General features: G+C 30.6%; 1 protein-coding gene across 1 annotated transcript; it reads right to left on the minus strand.

The window, feature by feature from the left end:
- Positions 1 to 5,560: 5,560 nt before the first annotated feature.
- LOC145317496 (uncharacterized) lies at positions 5,561 to 11,011 on the minus strand. Its single transcript, XM_080158607.1, has 12 exons — positions 10,761 to 11,011; positions 10,153 to 10,350; positions 9,781 to 9,867; positions 9,430 to 9,554; positions 8,832 to 8,913; positions 8,443 to 8,553; positions 8,020 to 8,091; positions 7,671 to 7,808; positions 7,253 to 7,369; positions 6,901 to 6,975; positions 6,484 to 6,591; positions 5,561 to 6,226 (listed from the first exon to the last, which is right to left on the minus strand). Exons 1-12 carry the CDS (start codon positions 10,770 to 10,772, stop codon positions 5,615 to 5,617), a joined length of 1,737 nt encoding a protein of 578 aa, XP_080014733.1. The 5' UTR covers positions 10,773 to 11,011; the 3' UTR covers positions 5,561 to 5,614.
- Positions 11,012 to 14,255: the final 3,244 nt, after the last annotated feature.

Genomic DNA, 14,255 nt, shown 5'->3' on the forward strand with positions numbered 1-14,255 from the left:
ATCCATTGTTGAGAAAAAATAACTGAAATAATGTGTTTCCATGCAAAATAAGCTTAAAATCTAATGAATTTAAATATTTGCGATTTAATGGTAAAAAAGAATATTTTTTTCTTTTTGATAGCCTTAATATGTTTAATTTTGTTTTTTTATATAATCTATTCTTTGAATAGACATGCATATTCTTGCAGATTTAAAAAAAAATTTTAAAAATCAAAAATCGAAATTAATCAAAATTTATCTATAGCCTTTGAAAAATACTTTTGATATTTTTAACCTATATAATCAATAAAATCAATGAAAAATAAAAAAGTTTTATAAAACAAACTTTTGGAAAAGGTTTAAGATAACTTCATAAAATTAGCATTTAAGTAGGATATTTTTCTTGTCTATTTTAAAAATGCAAATTAAACATAGTTAACGAATATTTAATTAGCAAGAATAGTAATAGAATATTTCAATAACTACTTAAACCTTTTTGTGGCTATGTTATTTATTTAAACAGAAAATCTATTTTGTCAGAATTATAAAAATAATGAAATATTTTCAAACAAGCTTGCAAAATAAACGTAATTTTATCAAACTTCCTCACAGTTTTTAGAAGATATTGTTGTAAAATATTAATTATTAAAATAAAATCTTTAATTTACAATGTTTAAAACACCTAAAAGTAAATTCTAAGCAAAATTTAGATTTATTCTCTAGATTTAGAGTAGCTGCGCTACTTAAAAAAACATCTAGTATTGAAACCTACAGCTGATCAAAAATCAATAGTCATAAATTGGTGGTTTACAGATATCTAAACATATATATACACCTTACAGATTTATTTTTAAGATGGAATGTAAAGTATATTATACGAGATGTCATTTAGTCAAATTTTAAACAAAATAATTTTCATTAATGCATTAACAAAAAATAATGTTATAAATTTAAACTCACAAAGAGACTATTGTGTATTTTATTATTATGTTCTTTCTGCAATCTGATTCAAAACAAAAATTTTCTCTCATTCAAGTCAGGGATGAGTTTAGTACCAAAAAAAATAAAACAAGTTGAAATACTTTTAATTTAATTTGATATTATTGTATAATATTTTCTTTTATATATAATTTAAGAAATATATTTATAAAATATTTACCTGTCATAAAGACGACATATAAAAACAACATCCTTATAAGGAAATTAAAATCTATTTTCAAAATTTTCAAATTCATTTTATGCTTAAGAAGGGACGAGAAGGATTTGAAATTCAACATTAACTTGTTATTTTGCTTGTATATTTATCATATTTGTTTACAGTTTATTGGTAAAGTTTGGTAATACTTTATTTCGAGTCTATCATGCAGTGTCCTGTGCTACGTATAGTTTAGGAGCAATGTGGTAAAATGTCCCAACTGCCTTAAAACTTGACTTGCGAGTAAATCATTAAAGATAAAAAAAGGGTGTGCAAAAAAGCGGACATTTTTAAAATTCAAACTGCTCGGCTTGTAAGTATGATCTTTGTGCTATTTTTAGTTTAGGAGCTGTATTGATAAATGTGAGAAAAGTGGAAATTTTTTTTTTTTTAGTTTTAAGTCAGTTGGGAGATTCTACCACATAGCTCATAAATTATACGTAGCACATGAATGGTACTTATATTTCCAAAAAAAAAAGTTTATAGCGATTCCATAGGTATGCAAAACATTTTTCTACCATTAACACAAGCCGAGCAATTAGAATTTTAAAAATGTACGTATTTTTATTTGCATACCCTTGAATTTAATCTTTAATGATTTACTCGTAAGTCAAGTTTTACATCATTTGGGACATTTTAACACGTAGCTCCGTAACTATACATAGCAGAGGAATCATTCTTATATTTCCAAAAAAGAGACTTCCTAGCGGTTCTAACGATATGCGTAACATTTTTATTATTAACACAAGCCGCGCAATTTCAATTTTAAAAATGTCCGCATTTTTTTGCACACCCTTTACATAGATAAAAGTCAGCTGTAAACAGTATTTTTTTTAGTAGAAAGCTTTGCAGATTCAGACTTAATTGCCCAAAAATTTCGTGTAAAATTTGAAAGGTCAAACAGAGGTGGATTCTTTAAAAAAAAAAAGTTAGGCTGGCTACTCGCTTGTGAGGCAAAATTATTTTTGTGAAAAATCCTCCAAAATCGCATAAAAAAATTTACAAAAACTAAATAAAATCTTAAAAGGGTTATTAACATATGATTCTGTTTAATTTTTGTAGATTTTTAATGTGATTTTGGATGATATTTCACAAAAATAATTTTGCCTCACTATCGATTAGCGAGTCTGTCAATTTTTAAATATCCACATCAGCTTGAGTCGAAAGTAAACAATACTTTTGTCTGCTAGAAATGTTCCTTTTTAGATTTGACGAAAAAAGGGTTCAGAATATGCTTCTATTCTTATATTTCTATTGAATCTATTTATTAATTAAAGAAAGGACAATTACAGAATTAATCATTTAAACACACAAGGTCTTTAACTTTTATGTTTAAAACTAAGATGATTCAACATTCAAAGTACAATTGTAATGTTAAAAATATTCTGTGTTAAATGTTTATTAATCTGTTTATAGATTCCTTTTCTAAATATCATGTACTGTTCAAAATTGGGCCTCTGAAGTAGTATGATCGAATTGGGGAGTTTTGTAAAATAAAAATAACCTACAATTTTGCAACAGGCTTCCAAATATTGAATGGTATTAGTCAGATACTTAAAACCTCGTAATAAGCTTTTCATGAGTTAGCAATATATTAACAACGATAACAAGAGTAACATTATTCAAAAATAGAAAATTATGTGGTAGAAAATACTTGAAACATTACAGAAAGCTTGGAATAACTGAACAATTCATTTAAATCCAACGACTTACAGGCATCTAGAGGATTATTAAAGAGGAGAATGAGCTAAAAACTAGGTGAAAGCCAATTATTTTAGGATAGGCTTCTCTACGACCATTATTTTTGGAGGGTTGAGCTACTCTCCCTAAAATAGTTTTTACTGAATATACAAATCTTTCTTACATTAACATATTTTTTGGTTCGGCCTTTTTAAAAATCATAAGAGGCAACAAAACAAAAAGACAAATCGATTTACAAACGATTTTTTTAAAACAAGGATGCTAACATCCATAAAAGCTCTGAAATCAAACGGTAGATCAACAAACGACATAGAACAATTATAGAGTGTCAAAATTAATGAGCAGAAAATTATTTTTTTAGATATAAACAAAATTGCGGAAATATAGGTTTCTATTTGAAGAAATGCTTATTATTTTAGGAATTGATTGTATAGATGCTTCGCTTGAAATTTTGTACTTTGTTGTCTTAGAAATTAAAAATTTCTCGAGTTCCAAAAGTCAGATGAATCTTGTAACGATTATATAGCTGCTGAGCTTTCTAAATCGATTTTTAAAGTTTGAAATCAATTGGACAATTCTAGCGTGCCTAAATTAACGAAAATAACGAATGGACGTTACTCCCTATTTTTAGAAAAGCTTCTTATTCAAAAAACAAAAATAGGTTTTTGAAGATTCGTATATGCACCATTTTTCCCAATTAAAAGACGGATGGAATAAGAGATAGCTTTAATTAACATTATCTGATCTTTTTAAACAACTCTCAAAAATCGGCAGATCCTCTTATATTGCCACTGGACCTATCATTTACACCCAACCATTATCACTAAAAATACTATTAATGTATATAAAATACGTAGTTACATTGATAGGTGAAAATTTTTCATCAATATAGGTTGCTAATATGGACCTCATTTTTTGGTCCAGTAGCAGGGGAGGGGATAGGGTAAAGGGGGTATAGTTATTGCAGCCAGCTGTAAGTATCCCTTTATTAGAGTACATGAAAATATGATGGAACATCCATATAATTATATATCGACTGTACTAATATGAATGTTTTTCTGACAAATAGGCCAAGTAGGGCATAGGTGGGGAGGCAAGGAGGGTCTCCATTCGCGAGAAAAAGTAATTTTCAAACATTTTTAAGGCATTTTTAGTCGGCTATTTAAAAAGTGATTAACATTCTAATTTAAAGAAAGCCCAAAGATGACATTCTTAGATTAATCAACAAAATAAACATCAATGTGATTCTTTTCTGGCGATGCTTTTCTAAAATTTTGTTGATTGGCAATATTGTTTTTGTTGCATTTCTTTTTTTTTCTTGGACTTATTTACATAGTATGCAAATCTAAACAAGATTTACTAAAATTGGGTCATTCTGTTAAAATGTCCCAATTAATCTGCCAAATGCTAAATTAACTATATAAATTGTTTGTTAAAAAGATAATTTGTATATAAAATTTTAGAACTATTTTGAATCCATTTTCATTTAGTTCCTAATTCAACATCAAAGAGTTCATGTTTAGGCAAGATTTTAAGGATTGCCAAATTAAGTGTTAAAAAGACTTTCAGACAATCGTTGTGCAATAAAAAGTTTTTTTTTATCTTTGGATGTTACTTTTAACTGTCAAGAAACAAAAATTTAATTTTGTACGAAGATAATCACATCATGCATTAATTTTCCCCTATAGTCCTGAATTTGAGTAAAATATATTCTATTAATAGTAAAATTTATAAAATTTTCCTCTTTTAAAATAGCAATACATAATTGTACAATAACATACTAATCTATATTTTGAATTTCTGTGCCAATTACTAAAATACACTTAGACGAAGAACGATCGGGGGTTAATCTTTAGGAAATATTACATACAGTGCAACTTCTCATAGGTCCTGGGAAAGTGTAAAACCAGTTTGGGTATGGTACAATCACCAACCAAAAATATCCCATTTTAACTCAAACATATAAAGAAAGCCTAAAGCTACGCCTCGTAGCCGCTAGTAACAAATTAAAGAAAGTGAGAAATGACAATTACCAATAACTATTATGGCCCCTGGCTATGTAAATTGCTAATATAAATGAATGGAAGTCACAGCCGCAAAAATGTTAAGGAAAAATTTTAATTTTCGCACTTAAGTTCCAGTACATAAGTAGTAAGCTTTAAGTGTAAAGTTTGCTTTTTAAAATAAAATATTAGAAGTTTAGTTACAATTACAAAGAGTTTCTTGTGAAAATGATAACCCACCATTGAAAATTCTATTACATTGTGCAGAAGGCTTAATGGACAACAAATATTTGCATTAACAAGGACAAATGATCATAACTTCACAGCTTAAATACAAATTTATTTAAGAATAGATAAAGGCATCATTTGTTCATGTAATTCCAGGGAGAAAAACAAAATACTCAATTTATAGAATCGCGGGCTGTAGAACTTTATTTTTATAAAAAATTTTAAGCAAATGTCCAGACAGTACAACGAATAATTTGCTCTAATGGATTGTCCTCGATATTAAGATATTTAACTAGAGACTATAAAAATTTGCAAAGGCTGAAACAAGTAGCCTTTGTAGAACCAGAAAGTATAATTCTCAACGCATTTCTATTTAGACTATCCAAGCATACAAACTTTATAAGCTTTGGAACCCATGAATATAGTATTTCATTGAAAGATTTAAAAACCAAAATTAATTTTGTTAAAAGTTTATTTGTCAATATAAAACTCTAAAAAGGATATAAAATTAGTGGCAGGTTCTTCTAGACACCTTGGTGCACTCCTTCTCTACAACAGTCTTGCACTCCTGCTCATCCTTGTACTTGGTGACGGTACGTGGCACCTGCTGGCATTCCTCCCTGGGAACCTTGGTGCAAGATTGTCTGGGCACCTTACGCTCATGCTTGTCCTGGACAGTTTTGCAAGACTTTTTGGGGACCTTGTTGCATACATCGGTGGTAACGTCATGGCATTCTTGTTCAGGAACAGTGTATTTGACCTCCTTCTGGTGGGTGCTGCACTGCTGCTTGGTCACAGTCTTGCATTCCTGCTTGGGTACCTGCTTGCACTCCTGTCTAGGGACCTTGTTGCATACCTGGCGGGGCACATCCTTGCACACCTGCTTGTCCTTGTCATAGCAGTGCTGCTTGGGCACAGTCTTGGCAACCTGTTCCTGGACATCATAGCAGTTCTCTCTGGGGACTGGACGGCAGACTTCCTTCTGCTTGGTGTTGCATTCTTCTACAGTCTCGTAATCTGTGTACTCACGGGGAACAAGCTTGCACTCCTCACGGGGAACGTCATGGCATTCTTGGCGGGGCTCATCCCAGCACTTTTCCTTAGGAACATCATTGCACACCTAAAGTAATGGAATATATAAACTCCGGAGGCAATATTTTGTTTAGAAAAGGTTCCAAATGAAGAACAAAGTACAGTTCAATCCTTAAAAAAATAAAAAGGAGTGGGGGAGGGGGGAGCGGGAAAATATAGGAAAAGGAAATAATTAATATAAATAATACTGTAGATAGAGAAAAGGAATTTAATTTTTTTTGAATATTAAAGATTTTAAAAGAAAAACTTCCTTGAAAGCTTAATTAAAACTATGGTAGAACACACCTGCTTAGGAACGTTCTTGCAGTCCTGGCGAGGTTCATCCCAACACTTCTCCTTAGGAACCTGCTTGCAATCCTCACGGGGCTCGTCCCAACACTTTTCCTTGGGAACCTTTACAGAAGTATGCGTAAAATTCAGCAAAAAGCACAAAAGTAATACAAATTGGAGAACATATTAGAAAATAATTGTATTGGTGGATATAGAATATACAATTGGATGGGAAAAATTTCAGTCAATAGCAGCTAGTTTTCCAGTAGAAAGAGATTGGGAAAATGGATTATATACCAAGCTTGTTGAGATTCTAACTTGGAAAAAAAAATTTCAATTTAATGTAAAAATCAAAAAACTATTAAATCCCGGTGTGATGAGTATAGAATAAAAAAATTATCTAAATTTTAGTCTGGTATTATAGAAACATACCTGGTTGCAGACCTGACGGGGTTCATCCCAACACTTCTCACGGGGCTCGTTCACACAATTCTCCTTTGGTACATCCTAAAATAGCAAGGAATTTAATTTAAGACAAATAATGAAGAATGGTATAGGGTAAGAAGGCGGATTTTTGTCCATGAATACTTGAAATATAGTCTAGTGTATTAAACATAAAGGCAGAGATAAAACCTGGCCAGAGAAACAAAATAACTAAAACATTTTGGGAGGAGGATGGGGGGGGAAGGGTAGGTGTTTGACAATCACCCGCACACATTGCATGTTTTTGCAAGACTAAATTATGATCTAGAGACAAATTAGCAGATTAATTTGCAGAATATACCTTGCACTCCATAGAAGGAACATCTACGCAGTTCTTCTCACCCCAGGCATCGACAGAGCAGATAGGATTGTTTACAAGGTTGCATTCACGAACATTATCAACAGTGCATACTTTATCCTATAATAGAAATGTTTCAGTTTACCTTCTATTAAACAAAGTGAATAAAATCAAAAATACATTATCGTAAATACTTAGCAAACTAAACTCCTAGAGAAAATTATAAATCTTAGTTTATTAACAGCTACCCAGAAAAAATGTAATCTAATTTTTCTTTAAACTAACATTCCTAAGAAATCAGCGAAATTACACTTAATCACAAAGTAAAACTTAAAGATTGCCAAGATTTTTCATTATTTTTTTAAAAAACAAAACACTTCTCTCCACGGTAGGTTGAAAATCCCAGAATGAAAACAAATACCTGGACGGTATTGCAGACTGTCTCTGTAACAGTATTACACTCCTGGACATACTCAGTCTTGCACTGCCTTTCAGTAACAGTGTTACATTCCTGTACGTAGTCAGTCTTGCATTGTCTTTCAGTTACAGTGGTGCACACCTAAATAAAGAGGTATATCAATAACTAGAAAATTTTTAACCCAATTAATAAAATAAAAGCATCTAAAGTCTGTGAAAGATTCCTACAAGAGATTTTTTAAAAATTTGTATTATGAAAATATATAGGTGAAAGAACCAAAAAGAGTTAGTTATTTACAGTAGTAAATTTATAACTTTTAAATTAAATACCACAAAAAATGGAAGCTCTATACCTGCTCAGACTCATTGTGACATTCCTTCTCATACTCAGTCTTGCACTTCTTCTCGTACTTAGTCTCACATTTCTAAAACAAGACAGTTCAAAAATAATAATTAGGTTTAGAAACATCCAAGCTATCTATTTAAAGTGGGATTAACATCTATCCAAAAATTCTTATAATAGAGTGAAAATATCTTGGTGCTTGTGTACCGTAGGATATCAGCTGAACAGAAATGGCTCTCCTTCACAGGGAAGCTAGGAAGGTTTAGCCATTTTGAGAGAGTAATAAACTCCCCCAATATAAATTGCCCATAGAAAAAAAGTATTTCAAATTTTAAAAAATAAAAGGCAAACACCCCACCAAAAAAATTTAAAATAAGTGAATAGTTTCTTAGAGGAAACAGAAACTATAGTAGCCAGCCGAAAAATAACTAACCTGGTCAGTGACAGTGGTGCATTCCTGCTCTTGTTTAGTCTTGGTAACTGGCTTCTGCACAGGAGCACACACCATCTCAGGTACATTGTAGCATTCATTCTCCAACTTTACCTGAATTTATCAAGGATGATAAGATAAATAATGAAAACAATAAGTGGGAAAGACTATTAGAGAGGCAGCAAAGATATTTAAGTAATTTTCATTGGAGTTTAGCAGAAAAATAAACTTTTAGTAAAATACTACCTTTAGCATTATTACAATAATCTATCAAAACTAAGCTAAAAGGATAACCAAAATATTAAAATGTAATTACGGAATAAAAACTACCCCTCCCCTCCCTAAACAGAAGGGAAATAAAAAGGGTAACAATGACAAAATTTGCTTCTTACATCACATTTGTTGCGGGTGACAGTGTCATAAACAGTCTCTTGTCTAGTCTCACAGAAGTTCTCCTTCTCAGTATGGCATTGTCTGAAACATCAAGAATTTATCATAAAGTTATTGTAGCCACAATCTATAAAACAAAGTAGCTTGAGGTCTGTTAGTCCCACAAGATCTCTGGAACAGATAAACCGATCAGATTCTACTCTTCAGGGAGGGAAAACAATAACTGGTCCTTGGGCGAGACACCCACAACCCCCAAAAAACTAAAAAAAAACCCTAATTTTTTTGGCAGTTAATTTGAAATATGGTGGGCGCAGTTCCAGAGGTACTTGAATTTTCTTTCCTCTTAAATAGTCTCTTTAGAATTGAGAAAATCTAGCACCCCAGTAACAGAAAGTTGGACAAAACAATGTACAGATTAGATGGATAAAACAATGTACAGATTAGATGGGCATATGTCATAGGTATCACTAAAAATTTCAGCAGTCTATCTTGAATAGAAGCAAAGAAAATAAATTTTCCCCCTTAGCGTTACAGACTGACAAACAAAATGAACTATAGAGCTTCGCTACTAAAAGAAAAACAGAAATATAAATAACTTACTTGTCATACTCAGTGTGGCACTTGTCATCATACTCTGTATGGCACTGTTGCTCATAATTGACATGGCACTTCTGTTCTGGTACATCAACACACTGAGTCTCTGGCACATACTTAGACTTCTCGACCTAGAATAATTAGATAAAATATTAAAGTAAAATAACATTCTAAAAACTGGGCTAGCTTTAAAGGTAATATGCGCTTTCCAAGGTTTGTCCCCTAATCTTTCAACCCATAGAGGCAAAACTACTAATAACCTAATAATCCATTAGATTTAATGAAAAATGATTATATTTTATCAAAGAAAATGGTTGGTTTTGAAAAACACAAGGTATAAAAAAATAGACACTAAACCTGTTTAGTTGTGCATTTTTGATCAGTTTTCTTATGGCAGTCATCAACATATTCAGTGTGGCACTCTTCGCGGTTGGTGTAGTCAATCTAAAATAATTCAAGAAAAAATAATCATAAACCTAAATAACATAACATTTTATATAAATTTAGAGTCACTGAAAATTAATTTAGTGCATCCCAAAGAATTATTAAATTGGAAACAGATAAATTACAGTCATTCATAGAAAAAAGTTATAACAAAAATTTCAAACCAATAGTCATTTCAAAATGTTTAAGGACATCATAGGAGTAAACATATTTTGGGAAGAATTTAAAAAAAACTAAAGTAGTTAAAATTTATAATGTGCACCATTGAATAGTAAATAATCTAACCTGTGTATCGTACTCAGTGTGGCACTTCTCATCATAATGTGTCGTACACTTTGTATCATGTACAGTCGTAGTATACGGTTTCTGTACACTGTGGCAGGACTGACGAGGCTCGTCCCAACATTTATTCTCCCATACGGTCTTACAGACGTTGGGGACGCCGGCGAAAGCCTGTGCGGCTACAAGCAACAATGGTATCGCCTAAATAAGAACGCATTATAGCGCATATATATCTCACAATCTTAATCTCAAAAATTATACTTTAATTAATCAGTAAAATGTAAAAAAAAATATAGAGCTAATGTTTAGTAATAATGCACATTTACAGCAAAATTTGAAGTTAAAAACTTTGTAGATTTAAAATTTAAATATATATAAAAACACTAAAAATAAACTTTTTAGACAAAAAATATTAATAAGCAATCGTTTAAATATCAATACGTTAAGCAATTATATCAGAAAACACAGTTTTAAAACTAGATATGCAAGGAGATTAACATTAAAACTCAATACGTAAAAGTTAAAAAAAACTGCAAAATATTAATTTAAATAAGTATAAAAGGCAACTAATCAAATTAGGAACATATAGATAGAAGAACAATAAGTACTACCTTAGAAAACATGATATGAGGGCAGATGAACCTACACTGATAAATTTTAGCCCGGCCGTAGTTTATATAACCGACTTTGTTTACATATAAACTGGTTTTGCGTATATCATTATTATATTCGTTACTGTACAATACAGTTCAAAAGGTTAAGATATATATAAAAAGTATAATATAATAAGTTTTAAATAAAAGAGTACGATATTGATATAAATAAACTTAAGATCTTGGTTTTAAAAACTAATAATTTTTTGTTTTTTCTTTCGAAATTATAGCTTTTACTTCTGATATTTTTAACCCATAACAGCCGGACTTTTAGAAATGAGACAGAAAAGCATTGAGACACCCCCCCCCCCCCCCCCTCCTCCTTCTCCGACTGTTCAAAGTTCAGAGTGATAAAAATAAAAAAAAGAATGAAAGAATAGTCCTAAAATGTCTTTACTTATAATGCCAATTATGCTTAGCCATGCATTACTCTTAAATACATACATCTATGCCATGCCCTTAAAAAGCAGCAAATTTAGCCCTTGCTTTGACTAAAAAATTGTAATGTAACGGAATTAAATTTTAAAAGCTGTTTTATAATTAGGGTCCTCCGTGCGTCCGTAACAGTTAGCTTTTTTCATTAATTTAGGCATTTTATAATTGTTCTATAGATTTCAAACTTTTCATGATGATTCCTATGACAGTGAGGTACAATTTCTAAAAGTTCAAAAGCTCTATAATCAATACCAGAAAGTGCATACGTTCTTTTAAAATATGCTGATTTATAAAATTTGGAACTATTTAATGTACAATTTAGTTTAATGCTCTGCTTATTAAGTTCTTACACTCTACAAGAGTTATTGTTCGTTTGTTCTTCCTTCTGATTTTAGAGCTTTGCTTTTATTGATGTTGTCATCCTTGTTATAGAATAAACTCGAAATTGATACCTAATCGAGAGCTCTTGGGCACGATACCCTTTAGGCTAAATCTACAGGTTTACAATATAAATTGTAGATGTACTTGACTATTTAAACAAACAAGTCTTTAATGAATTCTAATTCAAACATTTCAATGAAAGTTAACAAGTTACACTTTCAACAAGAATGCTTAAGTGCAAAGTTACAAATAAAACAAAATCATGCTTTTGAATCTGGTGGTTTTATTATTACTTCATATACTCAATTTATTATCTTAATATTTTACTGTGTTAATAATTTTTAAACACATTCTCTTATGAGACTTACACAATAAACGGCTATTTTTAACATTTTACGTATAAAACACAGACAGAGTTGCTTTTAGGTCTAATAACGTGTAGTATTCATGTATTTATAACAATAATTAATATAGAGCAGCCTTGCTTGAACTAACTTATCTTAAAGACGTACTCAAGACACTATAGCTTAGAAATTAACATAAATTTAAACCAACTTTGCAACAATTGATTTCAATCTTCGGATGGTTTATCGCTGATAATAAATGTTTGTGTATTTTTCTTAGTTTCATAGCAAATTTAAAAATACCATTGTAGATTGTGATATCACATTAAATTTTAAACTATAATACTAAGTAGAAAGATGCATGTCCACTCGTCCGTAGGTTGGTTAATTCATCCCTTGGGCCAGCCCCTGGCCAATCTCTTGGAGCACAAGTTTTTAGGGAGTGTTGTTGGGAATGGGCAATGCTATTTTTCAAAGGAAAGACAATAATCTAAATCCTTCCATAAGGAACAATGCAGTAAAGTGTTAAAAGAAGTTTAAACGTACATAAAATTAATGCCAATTTATGATCATCCATTCATTTAGTCTACCTATTAGTATTGCATTATTTCTTGAATAAGTACATCGTTTACTACTTTATATAAGAAACAAGGACTTAACTATTTCCATATGTAGCGAAGCATTTGTATAAGTAATTAGACAAACGTGGGTTAACGTTAAGATGGTCGAATATACCCTAGAGCATCTAAAAATAAAGTAGGATTTATATAAAAGCTTTTCCTGAGGGTAAATAGATCAATTTAGACTTTTTTCATATAAAAGACTTATTCTTTGACATAATTTATTAGATTTGATGAAGTACTTTGTAATTTAAAACTCTTGAAAGTTGATTTTAATAACAAGCACTTGACAAATATGTAAATGTAAACAAATACTTATTCTATCAATAATGAAAATCATAAAGTTTTAAGAAATTTGATTCATCCATTTGAGGTGACTTATTCACTGCTCAAAATAGCCGAAAACCTGCTCTTAAAGATTGTCTATAACTATTCCCAATAGTTCTTATTTATATTTTCTTAAAATAACAAAACAACACACTCTCACCCCCCACTTTCAACAAAATGGAAAGTGAAACGTTTTATAAAAATTATTTCTTAATCTCACTCTTAACTAGCAATTTTAAAACTATCTTTTTAGTAGCGCAGTTACTCTATAATTAACTTTGCCTACCCGTCAGTCAGTCCGTAACTCTAAGGGGGAAATGTGATTTTCTCGACATTTACTGAAAACAGCTGAAATTCCTAAAGTTTTGTATAACATTTGCGCATCTAGTCTATAAATTGATTTGTCCGTATGTCTGACGGTAACGTTTAAAAAGATATAATAAACCTTATTATTTATAAGTTAAAATGTTTAATGATTTTCTTTCAGTTTTTACATACTCTCTCTCTTTCTTATCTTCGTTATGACAACTAAAATTCTGCTAGAAAACCTAGTTTGTCCATTAGTACACTCTATGATTTGTCGTGCTTTGCTACTTATTGATGTTGTCATCCTTGTTTTCATTTAAACTAAACTTAGACAACACAAATAATGGCCGTACTACAAGAATATATTATTCTCTGTGATAAAAATAAATAATGTGTTTTGTTTCAGATATTTGCAAATACATGTCTAATTCTCTGATATTTAAGATTCTTTATTTTATTGTACTTACCATTTAATGGACGTTTTCATTAAATCCTCATCCACAAATTGACAAATTGTTACAATTTCCAAATAATATAATAAAAGACAATTATGTCCATGATTAGCACATCATTCCCTAGTATTAGGGTATATTTTTATAATCAATAAAACGATTTGGGGGCTTCGTGATGGATTTATGCCAATCTTTTTTTTATACTTTAATTCAAAAAATGGTTTTAGGGTATTTTCTGCTTCTTCCACCCCATTAAAACAGAGATGCTTGGATGTAGCCTTTAGTATTCAATAACAAATAAACAGCATTGAAGTATTAAAAAAACATAAAAATTGAAAAATGCAAATAAATTAAAAACTTTTCTTTTTAGGGCTCTGGAAGAATTGACATAGCGGAAAAGTTTAAACAAAGGGCAGTAGCTATTTATTTAATTAATAAGCTTTAGAAGAATTGTTCAAAAAATATCACAATTTTATTCTTGATAGCTTTGTGGAAAAACGGACTGCCAAATTAAGTTTTTTTAGTATTGGTTGTGAGAATCTTCACAAGAAAATCAAGTAACCAAACGTAGTAAACACACTGACAGAT

This window comes from Acartia tonsa, chromosome 1 (genome assembly GCF_053477335.1).
Source record: "Acartia tonsa isolate MP-2025a chromosome 1, ASM5347733v1, whole genome shotgun sequence".
Lineage (NCBI taxonomy): Eukaryota > Metazoa > Arthropoda > Copepoda > Calanoida > Acartiidae > Acartia > Acartia tonsa.